Source organism: Lacerta agilis, chromosome 3, assembly GCF_009819535.1.
Source record: "Lacerta agilis isolate rLacAgi1 chromosome 3, rLacAgi1.pri, whole genome shotgun sequence".
Classification (NCBI taxonomy): Eukaryota; Metazoa; Chordata; class Lepidosauria; order Squamata; family Lacertidae; genus Lacerta; species Lacerta agilis.
Window position 1 is genome coordinate 89,358,137 of NC_046314.1, and position 17,485 is coordinate 89,375,621.

General features: G+C 44.1%; 1 protein-coding gene across 1 annotated transcript in view; it reads left to right on the top strand.

The window, feature by feature from the left end:
* LOC117044188 (calpain-8-like) overlaps positions 1 to 17,485 on the top strand; it is a 44,983-nt gene that overhangs the window by 5,132 nt on the left and 22,366 nt on the right. The window contains exons 2-11 of the mRNA XM_033144698.1: positions 778 to 847; positions 2,147 to 2,265; positions 2,644 to 2,777; positions 4,361 to 4,529; positions 5,377 to 5,460; positions 8,144 to 8,229; positions 11,070 to 11,144; positions 12,091 to 12,251; positions 15,353 to 15,528; positions 16,306 to 16,317. Coding sequence (XP_033000589.1) covers positions 778 to 847; positions 2,147 to 2,265; positions 2,644 to 2,777; positions 4,361 to 4,529; positions 5,377 to 5,460; positions 8,144 to 8,229; positions 11,070 to 11,144; positions 12,091 to 12,251; positions 15,353 to 15,528; positions 16,306 to 16,317 — 1,086 coding nt within the window. The remainder of the gene's footprint in view (positions 1 to 777; positions 848 to 2,146; positions 2,266 to 2,643; positions 2,778 to 4,360; positions 4,530 to 5,376; positions 5,461 to 8,143; positions 8,230 to 11,069; positions 11,145 to 12,090; positions 12,252 to 15,352; positions 15,529 to 16,305; positions 16,318 to 17,485) is intronic.

A 17,485-nucleotide genomic window follows, 5' to 3' on the forward strand; every position in this document is an offset into this window, starting at 1 on the left:
CTAGTTAAAAGGTAAAGGGCCCCTGACAGTTAAGTCCAGTTGCGAACGGCTCTGGGGTTGCGGTGCTCATCTCGTTTTAGTGGCCGAGGGAGCTGACGTTTGTCCACAGACAGTTTTTCTGGGTCATGTGGCCAGCATGACTAAGCTGCTTCTGGCGAAACCAGAGCAGCACATGGAAACACTGTTTACAATTAAACATTACAAAGTAACAAAGTAACACATTGCACTCAAGTAGCAAGCAATGCAGTTCAGTCCTATAACACAGTCCAAGAACTTCTGTCTTTGAATCCAGAGAGAGACTCCATTAGGTTGGAAGCTCCTTCTCCCAATATGCTATAGAAACCAACTCCTAGGGGCTGTGGCGACTTCAGCCCCCACAATAAAATATTTGAGTGTGCTGGGCCCCCACAAAGTTGATGTGCATTCCCATTCAAATAGTGTGTGTGTGTGTGTGATGTGATCACATATGCAGGGCAGGGCTTACCTGGGCCCCCACAATATTTTATTTAAGTTGGTACCCCTGCAACACGCTGATTAGGTAGGTTCACATTTAAATGCAAACAGAATGGAATTTCCCTCCCAATCTTAGCAGAGGTAATTGAGATAATAATTTACTGCATTTGAGCAGCACTGAATTTGCAGGAAGAGCTCAGTTTCAGTGGAAATCTGCAGGTGAACAAGATGCTAAAACACCACAATTTAGGAATAATCTTTGGTGCAGGGTTTTGAGAAATGGTGTGCATGCAAATGTAATATTTAATTCATTTTTGTTTTCAGGAGCTACTTCCCAACCCTCAGTTCATTGTGGGAGGAGCCACTCGTACAGATATTTGTCAAGGGGAACTGGGTAAGTAACTGAATGGCACCCCCCCTCGCTGTCTTCTGGGGTGGGGGTGGGGAAGGAAGGAACCATCACAAACACCAAGCCGTACATGTTTTAATTAGATGTACAAAGGTGAGTGCTAAGAAGAAGCTCCAGATAAGTCAACTAAATAAATATCCAAGAAGCAATATGAATCCAGGATGTAAAACATGTCGCTTGAACCCGAACTTTATTGCTTGCTTCGCACATGCCCCCCAATGACTAGTCTAGGAAGCTGAGGCAGTTTTCACCCTCCTTTTCATCTTCTGTGTTAGGTTTTTTCTTTTTTCATTCATTCAGAACTAGCACACCCTGTCTAATTTAGAGGAATAATAGAAAGGCTGTCTCTAAGGGTTTCTTTCATTAAACTTTGTCTCTTTGTCAATAACAAAAATTAGAGGAAATATCAGCCTGGCAACTCTCAAGAGAACTTGAAATTCTCAGGATGCTTTCCATATATTGTACAAACAACCTGCTTTTTATTATTATTATAATAATAATTTAAAAAAAAAAACAGAACGCACCAGGAAAAGAAGAGCTTAGCTTTAAAATCTTTGCCTTAAATGCAGAATCACATCCATAATCTTTCAGAATAACATGGTTTAAAGTGGATCTTCGAAGGCTGTTTGCATCTGTACACATAGGTTAATACTCCTGCTAAAGCTTTCAAATGACAAGGGCCCTTTTTAAAATCATTATTTTACAGCGCATGGCATTTAAAATAAGTTTAAATTTCTATATCCTTGCCACATGTACTTGTTGAATGCCTTAAAGCATAACAAATCAGCAAACCCATTTGAAACGCAGGGCAAGTTCCTTATGGCGGTGACAGAAATGAGGCGTTTCCAAAATTTAACAGCAATGTGGCGCTGTGGGTTAAACCACAGAGTCTAGGGCTTGCTGATCAGAAGGTCGGCGGTTTGAATCCCTGCCACGGGGTGAGCTCCCGTTGCTCGGTCCCAGCTCCTGCCCATCTAGCAGTTCGAAAGCACGTCAAAGTGCAAGTAGATAAATAGGGACTGCTCCAGCGGGAAGGTAAACGGCGTTTCCGTGCGCTGCTCTGGTTCACCAGAAGCGGCTTTGTCATGCTGGCCACATGACCCGGAAGCTGTCTGCGGACAAACGCTGGCTCCCTCGGCCTATAGAGCGAGATGAGCGCCGCAACCCCAGAGTCGGACACGACTGGACCTGATGGTCAGGGGCCCCTTTACCTTTACCTTTTTAAACATTAATAGGTTCATATACTACAATGTCCAATTCTCCCATTGAATCTGATTCTTCCAGGAGACTGCTGGCTTTTGGCAGCTATTGCATCTCTCACGTTGGATCAAGAAATTTTAAGCCGAGTTGTTCCCAAAGACCAGAGCTTCCAAAAGAACTACGCTGGGATTTTTCACTTCCAGGTATCTCTTCCATATTATATACAGAGTAGGAGACACTTCAGCAGAAGTAGTCAACAATGTAAAACCAGGATCATGTCCTGGAAAAGGAAAAGGACTTTGCCCATCATGTGTTTGCATACTTTTCTGTGTGTATAGTATAGGCAAGATATAAACTAAGAAGAAACTGTTTCTTCTCTCCAGCCTCAGCCAGATATTCCAGCTCTCTGTATGACTTCACCCAGCAAACTTAAAAGTTATTTTCACAAGAAAAGATAAAGCATTGTGTAAAAAGTGGTTAGCTATGCCTCATGATTTTATATGTTGAATCCAGCTTGAAGTGCCTTTGATGGCCTGATATTCAATACATGAGCTTTCCCTCCCCCCCTTTTTTTTGGTCAGATCTGGCAGTACGGTGAGTGGGTAGACGTTGTTGTGGATGACCGGCTCCCCACCAAAAATGGGCAGCTCGTTTTCCTGCACTCTGAAGAAGGCAATGAGTTCTGGAGTGCCCTGTTGGAGAAGGCCTATGCCAAGTAAGCAAATGATTCTTAGATTTTGCTCAATGGAGGCAGCTGTCATGAGGCCTATCAGTCTAATGCTACCAGTGAATATACAGGGCTGTAGCCAACAGGTGTTGCTCAGCTGATGGTAAGGTTTTCATCACTTGAATGTCAATTTTCATTTCTTAGTGCAGAAAGTATTGATTTGATGTGTAGAGAACTTTCCTATTCTAATTAATTCAAGAGGGTTCTGGAAGCTTCTCTGTGTGAAAGAAACAAGCAGATGGTTCGTGATGTTTGGATTATACCTTCAGAGAAGCTGAGTACAGCTGGCTTAAACTGGTTCTGTTATCTCTTCTGTCAAGGTCATGCCGACTATAATAATAATATGGCCAGGAGGAGCCTGGGTTTCACTTTCTCTTTCTATCTCTCTTCCTTCTGGTGTGGTGTTCTGTACAGTGGTGCCCCGCTAGACGAAAAAAATTCGTTCTGCAAAAATTTTCGTCAAGCGGGTTTTTCGTCTTGCGGAGCGGCAATGACAGCCGCGCTCCGCAAAACGAAAAAAAAAAAACGAACATTTTTCGTCTTGCGAGGCAGCCCCATAGACTTTTTCGTCTAGCGGGGCAGCCTTCCGCTAGACGAATGCCTTCGTCTAGCGAGTTTTTCGTCTAGTGAGGCATTCGTCTAGCGGGGCACCACTGTATATAGTATGCTTAGTGTTAAGATTTAGTCTTATTACAGTATAAGTTATTGTAAGTTTAAGTTAAGTCTGCTGCAACTGGATTTCTTATGGACAGTGCTAATCCTGAATGTATTGGATTTGTGACCATTATGCTCATTTGCCTTCAGTAGCTCTGCTGAATGAAATACAATTGCCTCTGGTCTATTTTTTGGGAATCCTGCGTGTTTAAGTTTTTACTCTCCTAACTATACATTGGAATCTGCTCTGGATCAATATTGAGTAGAATTCCATGACCTTGAATAGGTAGGGAAGCTATTTCTATCCCCCACCCCTCTGCAACCCTTGTGTCCCCTCCAAATCTGCCCTGAGGGGTCCCTTCACCCCCTGTGGCAGATTTAGGGAGTGTGGTGGGAGGCAGAGAAATTGTCTTATTTAATCTGTATGATGTGTGCATGTGTGGAGACTGCCCTTACACTTTTCTTTTATTTCTGCTCTGCTCTTCTTATTGTTTCTTCACTGTAGGTTAGTAATTGGCAAGGCTGTTAGTTTTGGTTTCTTTTAATTCCTAACTTTTTCCAGTCTTAAGTGCCGTTTGCTCCATTTCCACATACATTGCAAGCTTGTTGGGGTTTTTTTTGACCCAGTTTGCATGAAAATTTCCAAGCACATTTCTCCTAATATACACAAAATTTGCCTAGGATATGGATTTTTGCAATGAATGTGCATCTAATAGAATTCATTTTTGCATGTTATCTCCTTTCGTATATACATTTTTTTTGCACATTTCCCCCCCCCCCCCCACTACACTAATGTGCACATTCTTGTACACATATTTTGATTGGAGAGCTGCATTTCAAAATTTAGAGAAGTGCAAAGTTTCAAAAACACTTAGAGAAGTGTGGATAGACAAATTTCTTCACTATCCATACTGCAGGCTGAATGGCTCATATGAGGCTCTCACTGGAGGATCTACTGTAGAAGGTTTTGAAGATTTCACTGGTGGCATCTCCGAAGCATATGATTTGAGAAAAGCTCCATCCAACCTGTATCAAATCATTCAGAAGGCCCTGAGAGCCGGTTCACTGCTGGGTTGCTCCATTGATGTGAGTTACTGGCATCATCATCATTGGTTTTCCCCAACCTACGTTGTAGTGAAACGATAGAACGCTAGCAGCAGATATTTGTGTTAGGAAGATCTGCATGAACTTGAAAAGCAATTGTCCCACTTTAGGGAAGCAGCATCGAGTCCTTCAGCTAGAAAAATGCACTTGGTGTCTTGACAAAGGTTGCATCCACACTTGGTCTGTAGTCAGGGGTTTGGAAGACAAGTCCCATGAGGAGAGAATGTTTAGCATGCAGATGACTGGTGGGTTCACAAAGAAGAGGAGAAAGACTTGTTCTCTCTGTTCCTGGGGCTGGTGAGGGGGCAGAAGTCAGGACTAGATCTAAAGTGTTTAAGTTATAGGATGGTGGAGCTTGGCTGAATATGAGAATAAATCTATCGATGGAAATGGAAGTTTGATAATGGAACCAATTATCTAAAGGGGCAGTGGGCTTTCCCTCGCTGGAGGCCTTCAAGCAAAGGCCAGACAGACATCTGTTGTAGATGTTCCAGCATGTACTGTACATTTGATTTCCTGCACTGAGCAGGAAGTGGGACTAGACATGGCCCCCTCTAACTCTATGATTCAGAAGGCGCTCACTGGGTGGAGCTAATGTGCTAGCTTCCTGGCTGTTGAGCTGGCGTTGCTTACTGCGAAAGGCAAATGCACTAGTGGGGCCGGTGTGTTTGCACTGTGCCAACCTCCACAGCTCCTTGCCCCTCCTGGTAAGCAGCAGAGACCCACCTCCTGGGAAGATAGCAAAGTAGCTCTGCCCCACCCCAGAGAATCACTTCTAGGATTTTAAAGCACCGTGTTGTGTGTTTTTACAATAATTTTATTGCCTTAGATAACCAGTGCAGCTGAAACAGAAGCAATCACAAGTCTGAAGCTGGTCAAAGGTCATGCTTACTCTGTTACTGGAGCAGAAGAGGTAAAAATATAGTGTGTGTGCATGTCTGGCTCTGTATGCGAGCTTTAACAAACTGAACTGTCATTAAATTAATACTGTTGCACAGCACCCCAAGTGTCTGAGCAGTGCAAGGTTCCAGGGTATTTGTTTGCTTTTGGAAAACGAGGCACAGTGGAGACTGAGGTATCTTTATGATATATGGTTTATTTACACATATATACAACCTGAGCCTATGATGGAGGAGTTCACAGGGTTATCACCCAAGAGGTCTTGCTCCTTCCATAGATCCAAACAGACACCAGCCATGGTTTGTTTGCAGCTTTTATTCAGTTCTGGCTCATATAAGTCCTCACTCTAACCTCTCTAAGCTCTGGGCTTATCTTCTAACTAACTCTGAGTGTAGTCTTAATTGCTCATCCCCCAAGCTATAACCCCTGTGAGGAATTTAGCTGTGCTTAATTAGCTATCAACACTTGTTGATTCCAGGGGATTAGCATTGTCTAGCACACAGCTGAAGCCACACACAGATCCGGCTTAATACAAATGAATCTGGCACCCAAATCTTAACATTCCAATAACTGATTAATTCTAACCTTTGGTTGATCTAGAGCGGGGGTCAGCAACCTGCGGCTCCGGAGCCGCATGCGGCTCTCTGACAGGTCTCCCGCGGCTCCGGCATGCCCCCTTTCAATGCCCTTTCAATAATAATTAAATGGTTATCGGCAAAAAAGGGCCAAAAAAAACCATGAATAATCCGCATCAACGTTGAACAGCTGGGCGGTCTTTCTCAGCCCTCTCGGGGTTCCCGAGGACAGACCCAAGATTGATGTCCACCTTGACCACTCCCAGAGAGAGGAAGCGACTTCTTCACGCCAATAGCGTGTGGGGAGGGCTGAGCTTTTACCACCTCGGCATGCCGATTGGCAGGACAGATCGCCCGCCTTGGCGCATAGGCTCGGAGCCGGGGCCTTACCGCCGAGGTAGCCACTGAGGATGAAGGCGGGAGGCGGGCACGGGAGAGCGATGCTTCGTCCGGCCAATGAGCCGCCGGGATGCCTGCTCCTGTTTGAGGGGAACATGCCAATGAGGGTGGCGTTAGGGTGGGGAGAAGAAGGAGCTGGGCTTTGTGAGTTATCGAGAGAGAGAGAGAGAAAAGAGTCGGGATAATAAAGGCGGCGGGAGGTGGCGGCGGCGATTGGAGCGGCCCCTGTTCTGAGCGGCCCCTGTCGGGCGGAATCCTTTTCAAAGCGGCCGCACGGAGGGCGGAGCAGGCGGGCCAGGCGTCGCCGTGACGGGAGGGCGGTGATGGTCGCCGACAGGATGAAGTAGAGCTGCTTTGGGGCGGCGGCGGCGAAAACGTCCGGGCTGCTTCTGAAACCTCCGCCAACCGGTGCTTCGCCAGCGTTCGCTGCGGGCGGTGTACATGCTCAAGACGGCCCCAAGGGCGGCTCGGGGGCCCGGAGCCCTGAGGCCGGCGCGCTGCAGTGCCTGGCGTGATTTCCCCCCCCCCAAAACCTGTTTTTTGCTTTTTGGCTTTTTGCCTTGCTCTCCCACCCCCCTCTCTTTTTCTTCCTCCCCTCCTTTTTTAATCCAAGGGGAGAAATCCCATTTTTAAAACAAACAAACAAACGAAAAACAAACAAACACCCCCCACAGCTGCTGCCACTCTATTTGAATTTTTATTATTACCCTTTTCTCCCTCTATCCCCCCTTTTTCTTTTCTCTTCCCCTTTTGTTTTTGTTTTCAAAAAAAGGAAAAAGAAGAAAAAGATTTTCCCCCTTTATTTTTATTTTTTAAACTACTACATATTTTTCATAGATATTCTCCCCACCCCACCCCACCCCACCCCACCCCACCCCCAATTTATATTTTTCCACCCCACTTTTCCATTCCCACCCCCCCTTTTTCTTTCTTTATTAGTTCGCTTGCCAACCTATCTTAGAGGGGGAAGCCCTCTCTCCCAAAAAAACAACTTTGAGCTTACAGCACACTTTAAGACTGAAGTTTGCAAAGCGGTTTCAAACACATAACATAACAATATGTAAAATCCATAACTTATCAGTAGAAATGCAGTGAAGGAGAAAAACCAGCATTTTAGGGCTAATGTTTAGGACAAAAGTTCCATCCACCCAGTGGATGAGCTGACTACATTTAAGAACAGCCAGTTAATGGAACAGGTTTCTGGGGACTGTGTGGAAGTCCCTGGAGGTTTTTCAGAAAATTTGTGTCTGGGGAAAACTTGCTGTTTCTGGGATTGTACAGCATGTCCCATAAAATCCAACTCATGAGTCCTTGAGTTTTGTGGTAGCTCTAACAAACTTGCCATAGGCTGCAGCTTTTGCTCGCATTGCTTTTGTTCTTAATGAATTTATTTATTTATTTATTTATTTATTATATTTATATACCACCTTTCCCTCCAAGTCACTTAAGCTGGTGCACATGGTTCTCCTCCCTCTCCCCATTTTATCCTCACAACAACCCTGTGAGGTAGGTGAGGCTGAGAGGTGGTGACTGGCCCAAGGTCCCCTTTGAGCTTCAGGGGCTGAGGGGGGATTTTAACCTTTGTCTCTAAGTATCCACACTCTAACCGTTACACCACACTGGCTCTCACAGGATGTTTTCTAAGCAGGACTGTCATCTAACAGGATGGCAACACTGAGGGGGATTATTAAGTCCTGATGTTCTGTTTGTCCTGATGTTCAGGTTAACTACCGCAGCCGTCCGGAGAAATTAGTCAGGTTGAGAAATCCATGGGGCGAAGTGGAGTGGACTGGGGCCTGGAGTGATAAGTATATTATTATCAGTATATATCAGTATTCACTGTTGCTATCACTACGCAAATGATGTGTAGTTGATTCTGTTCCCCCCATTTGCATTATGCATCCTTTGCACTGAAACGAATGGGGTAGAATAATGTAAATACAATGTAACTTGTCTAATTTTGCCACAGCAGAATAATGTATATTGGGGCAGAAGATGAACTGCAGCAGAATGGAAACAGTGCCGGTTGAGACAAACACAGGACGGAATGGAAAGCAATGCTTTCTTAAATCCTTAGTCCCGGTTCATCTTCAGATTGTCACACTCCCACCCCACCCCCAATGCTTGTATAGTAACTCCTGAAATGCCATTTATTCATCTACATCAGTGATGGGGAATCTGTGGCTGTCTAGATCTTGTTGGATTCAAACCCCCATCAGTCCCAGTCATCACGGCTAGTTCTCCTAGATGATAGGAGAGGGCCATAAGTTCCCTATCATTGATTTATTTATTTTTTGAATATGTATCCCACCTTTCTCCAAGGAGTTCAGGAGATTATCCCATGTTAGTTCCATAGCAGGTAAGTTAGAATGAGATATGGTGGTTGAGCCAAAGTCACTCAGAGGGCTTCAAGGCAGGGATTTGAACTCAAGTCTCCTTAGCACAATTACCACACACTAGCTGAATACTGTCCTCCACCTGTAAGATTAACAAATTCTATAAGCATTTGTAGTGGGGGCATCTGACTGGGAAGATGTTCGTGTTGATTTTTTGAACGTTGCCCTGGAAATGAGATGGGAAAAAAGGAGCCATCAATCTCTTTTACATTGTCACTGGCTCTGCCGTATAACATATGAAGTTCCTCTAAAATTACATCTGGCAAAGTTAATATATCAAATGACAGCCAAAAGGAAGAAAGTAATATTAATAAGTTAGGAGGGTTATCTATTAACTCACACCCATGGCTTTTCATGGCTGGATAGTAGAGCAGAAACATACAGGAAAGAAAGTATTTCTAAGTGGATTCTTCTCAAGCCCAGCTGAACATGGGGCCGAGCTAGACTGATAATTATCAGGATTATTGGAAGAGTTTAACCCTTGCAGCGATCCCAGTGAAAATTGCTCCCCTGGAGCCACTTGTGTTGAGAGGTCACCCTATTTTGAATTCTAAAAAATCTGCACATTAAATGGAGTTCTATACATTTGCAATTCTATATACTGTATGTATACTCAGAAGTTAGTCCCATTGAATTCAATAGGGCTTTCTTCCTGGTAGGCATATACAGTATAGGATTGCACTCTTAACACCATATGCTTATTTATTTGAATGACTGATTGATTGATTTGTATACTGCTCTTGCTCCCATCATCCATCGTTACAAAGTATTTCATACCACCATTAAAAATCTAAACACAAACTTCTAGAGCTACAGTCTTAACATTTCCATCTGTTGGGTCCCTGGGCACTTAACTCCCAAAGGCCTGGGCAGATCAATAGGTCATTAACTGGCATCTAAAGGCCAGCAGTGAGCAGGGGAAGCCTTATTGCCCCAGGGAGAGAGTTCCAGGGGTCAGCTCACCTTGCAAAGAAAGTTCCTACTCTGAAACAGAATTAACTGTACGTTAAACCATCTCTGGAAGTTTATTTTTATTTTTTTTACAGAAATTTAAAACGTTTTCATTTGAGAGGCATGTGATCAGGATCTCCCTAAAGCAGTGGAGGTTCCAAGAATATTTCTTTTCTTTTCAGCAGAGTGTTCTTTGTATCCCCAGAGTGAATAAGGAATTGTTTCTGCTTTATCCCCAACTCCAGATCTAATTTACTACTGTATCTCATGAATAATGCCATATCAGTAGATAAACAATCATATAAAAAACAGCCAAACAGCAGGCACATAAACAAGGATTAGATTTCAGGTATTAAACTCACATCAAAAAGGGCTCGGTTTAAAAAACAAATTGTACAATAAAAATGATTTAAGTCAGAAATTATAAAACGTTTAACACTTCTTTTTTGTCACTTTATATGACTTTTAATCCAGCAGCATGGAACCTGTGGTTCTCTAGATGTTGTGAGATTCTAACTCCCATCAGCTCCAGCCAGCATGGTTGATGGCGAGGACTGATGGGAGTTGTAGCCAGTGCTTTTTCCTGGCAGTCTTCTTTCTTCTTTGGCGATCACTCGTAGCCGAGTCAGATTGTCTTCCATAAACACGGTTTTAACAGTGAGTCTGTAAGTGACTGTGAAGGCTATTCTGGATGCATACGTGCTTCCACGGTGGGGACATAGGTTTCCGGGCAGGAGTTAATCACGGTGAGGGTTTGCCAAGCGCACCTTCCTGTTAGCGTGTTTCTTCCTTTTGTCCTGAGTTCGAGTGTCTTCAAAGCCCATGATACCTTTGGTAAAGGCTGTTCTCCAGTTGGAGCGCTCTCAGGCCAGCGTTTCCCAGTTGTCAGTATTTATACTACATTTTATTTAGATTTGCCTTGAGAGAGTCTTTAAACCTCTTTTGTTGACTACCAGCATTACGCTTTCCATTTTCTGGCAGTACTCCCTGGTACGCAGTACCGGCACCCTTCCCCTCCCCCACAGCTGTGAAGGGCCCTGTCCAGCCTTCCCATGGCTACACCGGGCCCTGTCTGGCCTTCTCGCAGCCGTGGCAGCCCTCCCAGCCTCCTGTGGTTGCGTGATGTCATGTGTGCACACCCCCGCCTCTGAGTTGGGCAGAACCCAGCGCCTGTAGTGGTGACACCCTTGAGGTCCCCCAGGGCTCAGAGACAGGACTGCGTTCGTACACATATGCAACTATTACCTGCTTAATTTGTACTGGCAAAATGTTTGGTTTGTAATGCTCTCCTATCCCCGCAGTGCTCCACAGTGGAATTATATTGACCCCAAGCAGAAAGCAGCTCTGGATAAGCAGGCAAATGATGGCGAATTTTGGTAAGAGCCTTTCAATCAATAGCAGAATGTAGATAAACATGCTGCAGTGTGAGGGTGACCCTAGATGTGATGTTAAATGCATCACTTGTGCTGTATCATTTGCCTTCCAATTGCTAGCAGCAGATGAAGGGAGGCCAGATTTTTGTCAGGACTATGGCACATAAGGAGAGACGTTTTCATGTTCTCCCTCCTCGCATAGTCCTGATGAAAATCCCCCCCCCTCGCAATGATGCCTTGTGGTTACAATTGGCTAATAGCAGTTGTGGTGGTGGTGATTTTTGTTGGACTTGCATTGGGGGGTGGGGAAGGGATGAACACCCACACCACACTCCTGGCAAAAAACCTCATAGGAACATAAGAAGCTGCCTTATTCTGAGTCAGACAACTGCTGCTTAGTGGTAAGATAAAAAAAAAACACCTCTGCGTGTGTTCAGAGACTGCTATGCAGCATCTTCCTTCTCAGGCGGCAGAAATATATGTGTGGAGTAGACCAGGCTGTTCTTTACAGTCATTTGGCAGTGTTCATTTGGTTGCTGTTCTTTACGGTCATTTGGCAGTGCTGTTGGCTCTTCTCTGTCATGACAACTGTCGGTAAGAGAGGGACTTTTATCATTTATTGCCCTGGGATCCCCAGCAACTTAGACCTGGCCCTTGAAATGTAATGTGGGAAGCAGTTCCCAGTGTGGGAATGGCAAATCCTAGACTCTAATTTGGTATGAGCTAAGGATAGCACGACTGACTGGACACAAGAAGACTAATCACTGAGAATTTGTAGGCCTTCCATTATTGATGGGGATTCCTAGAAGTTTCAGAGCTTTGTAACGCCAAATAATTCCCTCGTGCTATCGCTGCCTGCTGCCTCGGTAGAAGATAAATCAATGGCAAGTGGATAATGGCTTTGTTCCAGACTCACTAAGCACTCTTGTATGCTCTACTCGTATGGCAGGATGTCCTTCTCAGATTTTCAAAGGAACTTCACAAGGCTTGAGATCTGCAACTTGACTCCTGATACCCTGACAGGCGACCATGTCCACAAATGGGGTATGACTTTGTTCAACGGAAACTGGAGACGGGGCTCCACAGCCGGTGGGTGCCAAAATTACCCAGGTAATGTCCCCGTGGAGAAGCCAATCAATAGCTATAGCTATTGTTGACAGGGGAAGCTATCGTACTGTAGGACTGCCTGCAGATTATTTCAGCGGTCTCACTATTTGAGCCAATGGGGGCAATTGTAGATCAGGTTCTTTCCCAAGTGCTTGTTGGATGTGCAACGGCAGGGATCGTTCAGTTTGCAACTTAAGAGTTATTTCTGTTGTCAGTGAGTCAGCTAACTGAGGTGATGGTGGTGGAAGAGAAGAGTTTGGATTTGATATCCCGCTTTTCACTACCCGAAGGAGTCTCAAAGCGGCTGACATTCTCCTTTCCCTTCCTCCCCCACAACAAACACTCTGTGAGGTGAGTGAGGCTGAGAGACTTCAAATAAGTGTGACTAGCCCAAGGTCACCCAGCAGCTGCATGTGGAGGAGCGGAGACGCGAACCCGGTTCCCCAGATTACGAGTCTACTGCTCTTAAGCACTACACCACACTGGCTCTCAAGGAGGTGTTGCTTAGCAACCAGGCAGAGTGGCATGATCTCTAGTGAGGTAGCACCTGCTGTGTAGTTCTGAGGGAGTTTTCCTCTGTACAGTGGTACCCCGCAAGACGAATGCCTCGCTAGACGAAAAACTCGCTAGACGAAAGCCATTCGCTAACGAAAGGGTGACTCGCAAGACGAATTTCCCTATGGGCGTGACTCGCAAGACGAAAAATTTTCACGTTTTTTCCCCGTCAAACCGCGCTTCCCCCATTGGTGCTTCGCAAAACGAAATTTTTGCTAGACGACAGAACTCGCAGAACAAATTAATTTTGTCTTGCGAGGCACCACTGTATGTTTAGTTGTATGTCTTCCCTGCTATGTACAAGGCCCGGCATGAGAAAGACAAAAGCTCTCTGATCTTGTATTCTCAAATTATACACTGTTTTTGTTCAGTTTCCCTCAGCCAATGCTATCAGGATTTCTTGTGTTGTGGCGGATATAGGTTACCGGTAGATTCAAACCGAGCTGTGATGCATGATGTGCACATTTCCATCTAGTCTAAGTACAAGAGGTGGGACATTGCTGCTGTGCTGTCCTACATCCTGTGGCAGTGCTGCTGTTTGCGAAGATTGGGATGGAACATGGCAGAGCACCTGCAAGGCTGGGCTGCACCCAGGTGGCGGCAGGCACACCTGTACCTGCCACTGCTAACTTGCTGCTCCCCACTGCTCACTGCTGCTCTGCTCCACTCCATCTTAGTCCTGCTGAGAACCAACATTGCTGCCGCTGGGAAAACAGCACGGCAGGAACATGAAAATTCAAGTGTTAAACTCTGCTTTGCAGTGTTCATGTTAGTATTTTCATTGCTTTTCATTTTTGTTTTCATATATTACTGTTGTGTGTGTGTGTGTGTTCTAGTTATACATCTCATTCATTTTTCAGTATGGCACAACTGTGATAAAAAGGACCAAACTGCAATGTTTACCATAAAATTGCATATATTAATAGTCTAGAAATAACTGTTTTGTTTTTATGTGTTGAATGCTAAATTAATTCCTAAACCCATTGCTGTTTGGGGCTCCAGCCTGAATATGTAATTAAAACGAATAGCAGTATGGCGTACGTTAATTAAGCATTTAAAAAAATGTCTTCAAGTGGGAAAACATTTTTTTCCTGCAGAATAATCAAAAAACAACATGATTTTACTTGTAAGAGCCATTCCTTGGTAAGTTCAGTGCTGTAATCTGGGTATAATAATGAAAGCATTCAAACTCAAACATTACAGATCACGAACAGTTGTTTGAATAGAAGCGACGCCACATTTCACTGTGGGCTGGTGTAAGTGGAATGCCGCTTTGAAATTGCTTGGGAAAGAGATGAAGAGAGGAGAAAAATATCAGCATGTTATGAAATCTCTCTTGACTGGGAAATTAATGGCTTCAGACATATTCAGACACCAACCATAACACAAACATGCCATAGTGGGCCTTAGGATCACCACTCCCCCTCTTCACATGTGTGGGGAGGATTATTTTGAAACTGCTTTTTCTCCTTTCATTTTTGGTAACAAAACACCTTTTTCTGTTTTGTCTAAATGCAGGAAATGATTTGTGCAGACCACAGTTAAGAAACTGGGTTACCCTGGTTTGATACCCTGTTTTTTTTTATATATCTAACAACGGTTTGCACAAACCATAATCTTATCCATGTGGACAAGACAGGAAACAGGTTTGTTTTAAACTGTGAGTGAAGGTTTCACCTTTCTTGCCCTCATATGTGAAGAAGGGAAGGCTGCACAATCCCAAGCCCCACCATGGTGTGCTTTCTTATCACAACAAGCCTATGGTCTGCTGTTATGTCTGAATGCAGCCTGTTCTCATTATATCCCTGGGTATGTGTCATTCCGAGTTTTGGGGTCACCAATCAAACCCAGTCATTTCTCAATCTCAATTATTTCAAGAGACGCTGAGGTTTTAGAGAAGAAAGTGAGAAAGAAAAGTGGCCACCTTAAAAAAGTGGGAGTGAAAGAGACCCAGGATGCAATTTTGGGATGGTTTTATTGATAGGATACATCTTCCTTAACATTTTGGTCTAAGATACGGGGAAGGGCCATAACTCACTAGAGTTAAGCTTAGTACCTTTTAAGTCACTGTGTACTTAAAAGTAGTGTGGGACCATGAAGAAGCGGCAATGTAAGGGCCTGAAAATACTTGCAATTGAATAACTCATAACTGGTTTTTTTATTATTTTTAAAAATTCATTTTCAAGCCAAACATGAGAGTTGTATCTTATATGAAATGGCCCAGTAACAGTCTCCTGAGGATAAATGAAGGGTTTGTGTTAATGACTGCAGTCTCTTTGAGCTGGTCACCGCTCCCCCGAGGGAATGTCTCTTAGTAGCTTGATTCATTATAACTGCAATAAATATATAGCATACTTGGGCAGGGGTGGTGAAGGAAGCGTAGAATATATAAATATAATGGGAAATCCAGGCTGGAATCCAAAGTACAGTTCATTCTTAAGGACAATTCCCTGCAGCTCAACCTGGTTGCATTAGCAGCAAAGAAACCCCTCTCTCGTTTCTCTGGTGATTTTTTACATATACAGGTATTTCTACCTTTGCCTTTACAGCAACATACTGGACCAATCCCCAGTTTAAAATTAGGCTGGATGAGCCAGATGATGACCACACAGGAAGTGGGAGTGAACCATGTTGTAGCATCCTGGTGGGCTTGATGCAGAAGAACCGTAGGAGGCAGAAGAAGATGGGGGAAGGGATGCTCAGTATTGGCTACTCCCTTTATCAGGTATATTACTCATTGCTCTTTGATACTTTCTGCCCCGCTCCACTTTCCATCAACCTCAAGCAGCATGGCCTGTGACTAGGTGAATGGGAGATGGAGTCCATCAACATTTGGTGTGCCATCAGTTCTCCACACCTGCCTGAGTGCCTGTCAATAACAGCATTGCTTCTCTCTGTGCATTTATTCTGTGGAGCCATAAAATAGCGGTGGAACACATGCCGTGCTCAAACAAGGTTCCAGATTCAACCCACAGTAGCTGGTTGGAAATACTGCTCTTGGTCTGAATAAATAGCATTCAGCTAGCTGGATAGGTGCCTTGCCTTGCCATAAAGCAGCTTTCTGCATTCAGCAAGATTCTTCAGAGTTCCATCCTGAAAGCTCAGCTGTGAAATACCTTGAAAAGGCTCAAATCTCGTGAATGCAAAGCCAAGGCAGGCTGGTGTACACGAATCCATTCCTGGTGGGGGAGACTAGTGCAGTGCACAACCAGATTGTATAACAAAAATCCTCTTAAAATACTCTTAAATTGGCATTGGCCTCAGATTACCAAACCAGGCAAAAATGACTGAATGTTCAAGTTGGAGCAGAGGATATTGCTGAGAAAAGTTCATCTTTGGCTGAGTGTGCAGGAAAGGGTGGTGACCAGGCATAACAGACCAGCTGTTCAAATCCATTAAATATTCTTTTGGTTGACTTTTCATCCAGCTGCTTGTGAAAAATATAGAGCCACCATCTTTCATCAGGCCTTTATGTCTCTTCCCCTTTATATGTCTCTTGCAGGTGCCAAAAGAGGTACATAAACTGTGCATCCTCCAAAATAAAAAGATCATCTACTGTTCCTTCAAGGCTGATGTGTCCAAAACTGACAATTGCCCTGCTGACATATGAGGGACATTTGGTTTCTAAGGGTGTATGCTGACTATTTTTGGAAGGAAGGAAGGAAGGAAAGAAAACTTTTAACTTAAGGGCTTATTTGCGGGGAAAGTGGTCCCAAGATGGCAGTTCAGAGGTGTTTAATGTGCTTTTCATTTCCCATTACATTGCTTCTTTGAAAGGAGGCTTTCCTGAATGTCAGATTTGTTGGTTCAGCACAGCACACCTCAACCATGTGTGGACTGACCACGGGTGAGGGTTATATGTAACCCAAATAATTGATCATAAATGATTTATTTATTTAGGTTTGCTGGGGGCGGGGCAGGAGGAGAAAAGAACACAGAATTTAAAAAAACAAATAAATCATGTGGTACAGAAATAGGAACTGGGAGAGAATTTTCACATTTTATCATAATATTAGAAGCCAAGGTCGCCCAATTAAATTGACTTGTCCTAGATTCAGGATGGATAAAAGAATTATTTCCCACAACACACTTATGGTGCTTAACTGCTACAAGTGATGGCTATGAGTTTACACCAGGCATAGGCAAACTCGACCCTCCAGATGTTTTGGGACTACAACTCCCATCATCCCTGACCACTGGTCCTGTTAGCTAGGGATAATGGGAGTTGCAGTCCCAAAACATCTGGAGGGTCGAGTTTGCCTACGCCTGGTTTAGACAAAGAAAAGAAAAAAGGAGGAGGCCACTCAGTGGCTATTAGCCATAGTGGTTGAATAGAGCCCCCCCCCCTTTCCTTAAGTTAGTATACCTCCAGATATCAGTTGCTGGAGGCAACACACATCCCCCCATCCTGCAGAGGGCTATTGCTTTTATTTTCTGTGCTTGTGGGCTTCTTGAAGGCACCTGGTTGGCCATTGTCAGAAACAGGATGGTAGGCTAGGCATGTTTTCTTACAAAGGAATAATAACAAGTAATAATAATAATAAAACTTTTATTTATATCCCGCCCTCCCTGGCTGAAGTCAGGCTCAGGGTGGCTAACATCAGATACATAACATTGGTATAAAATCAAACAATAATTAAATTACCTCCTAAAAACATCTCAAAATCAAATTAAAGTCTAAT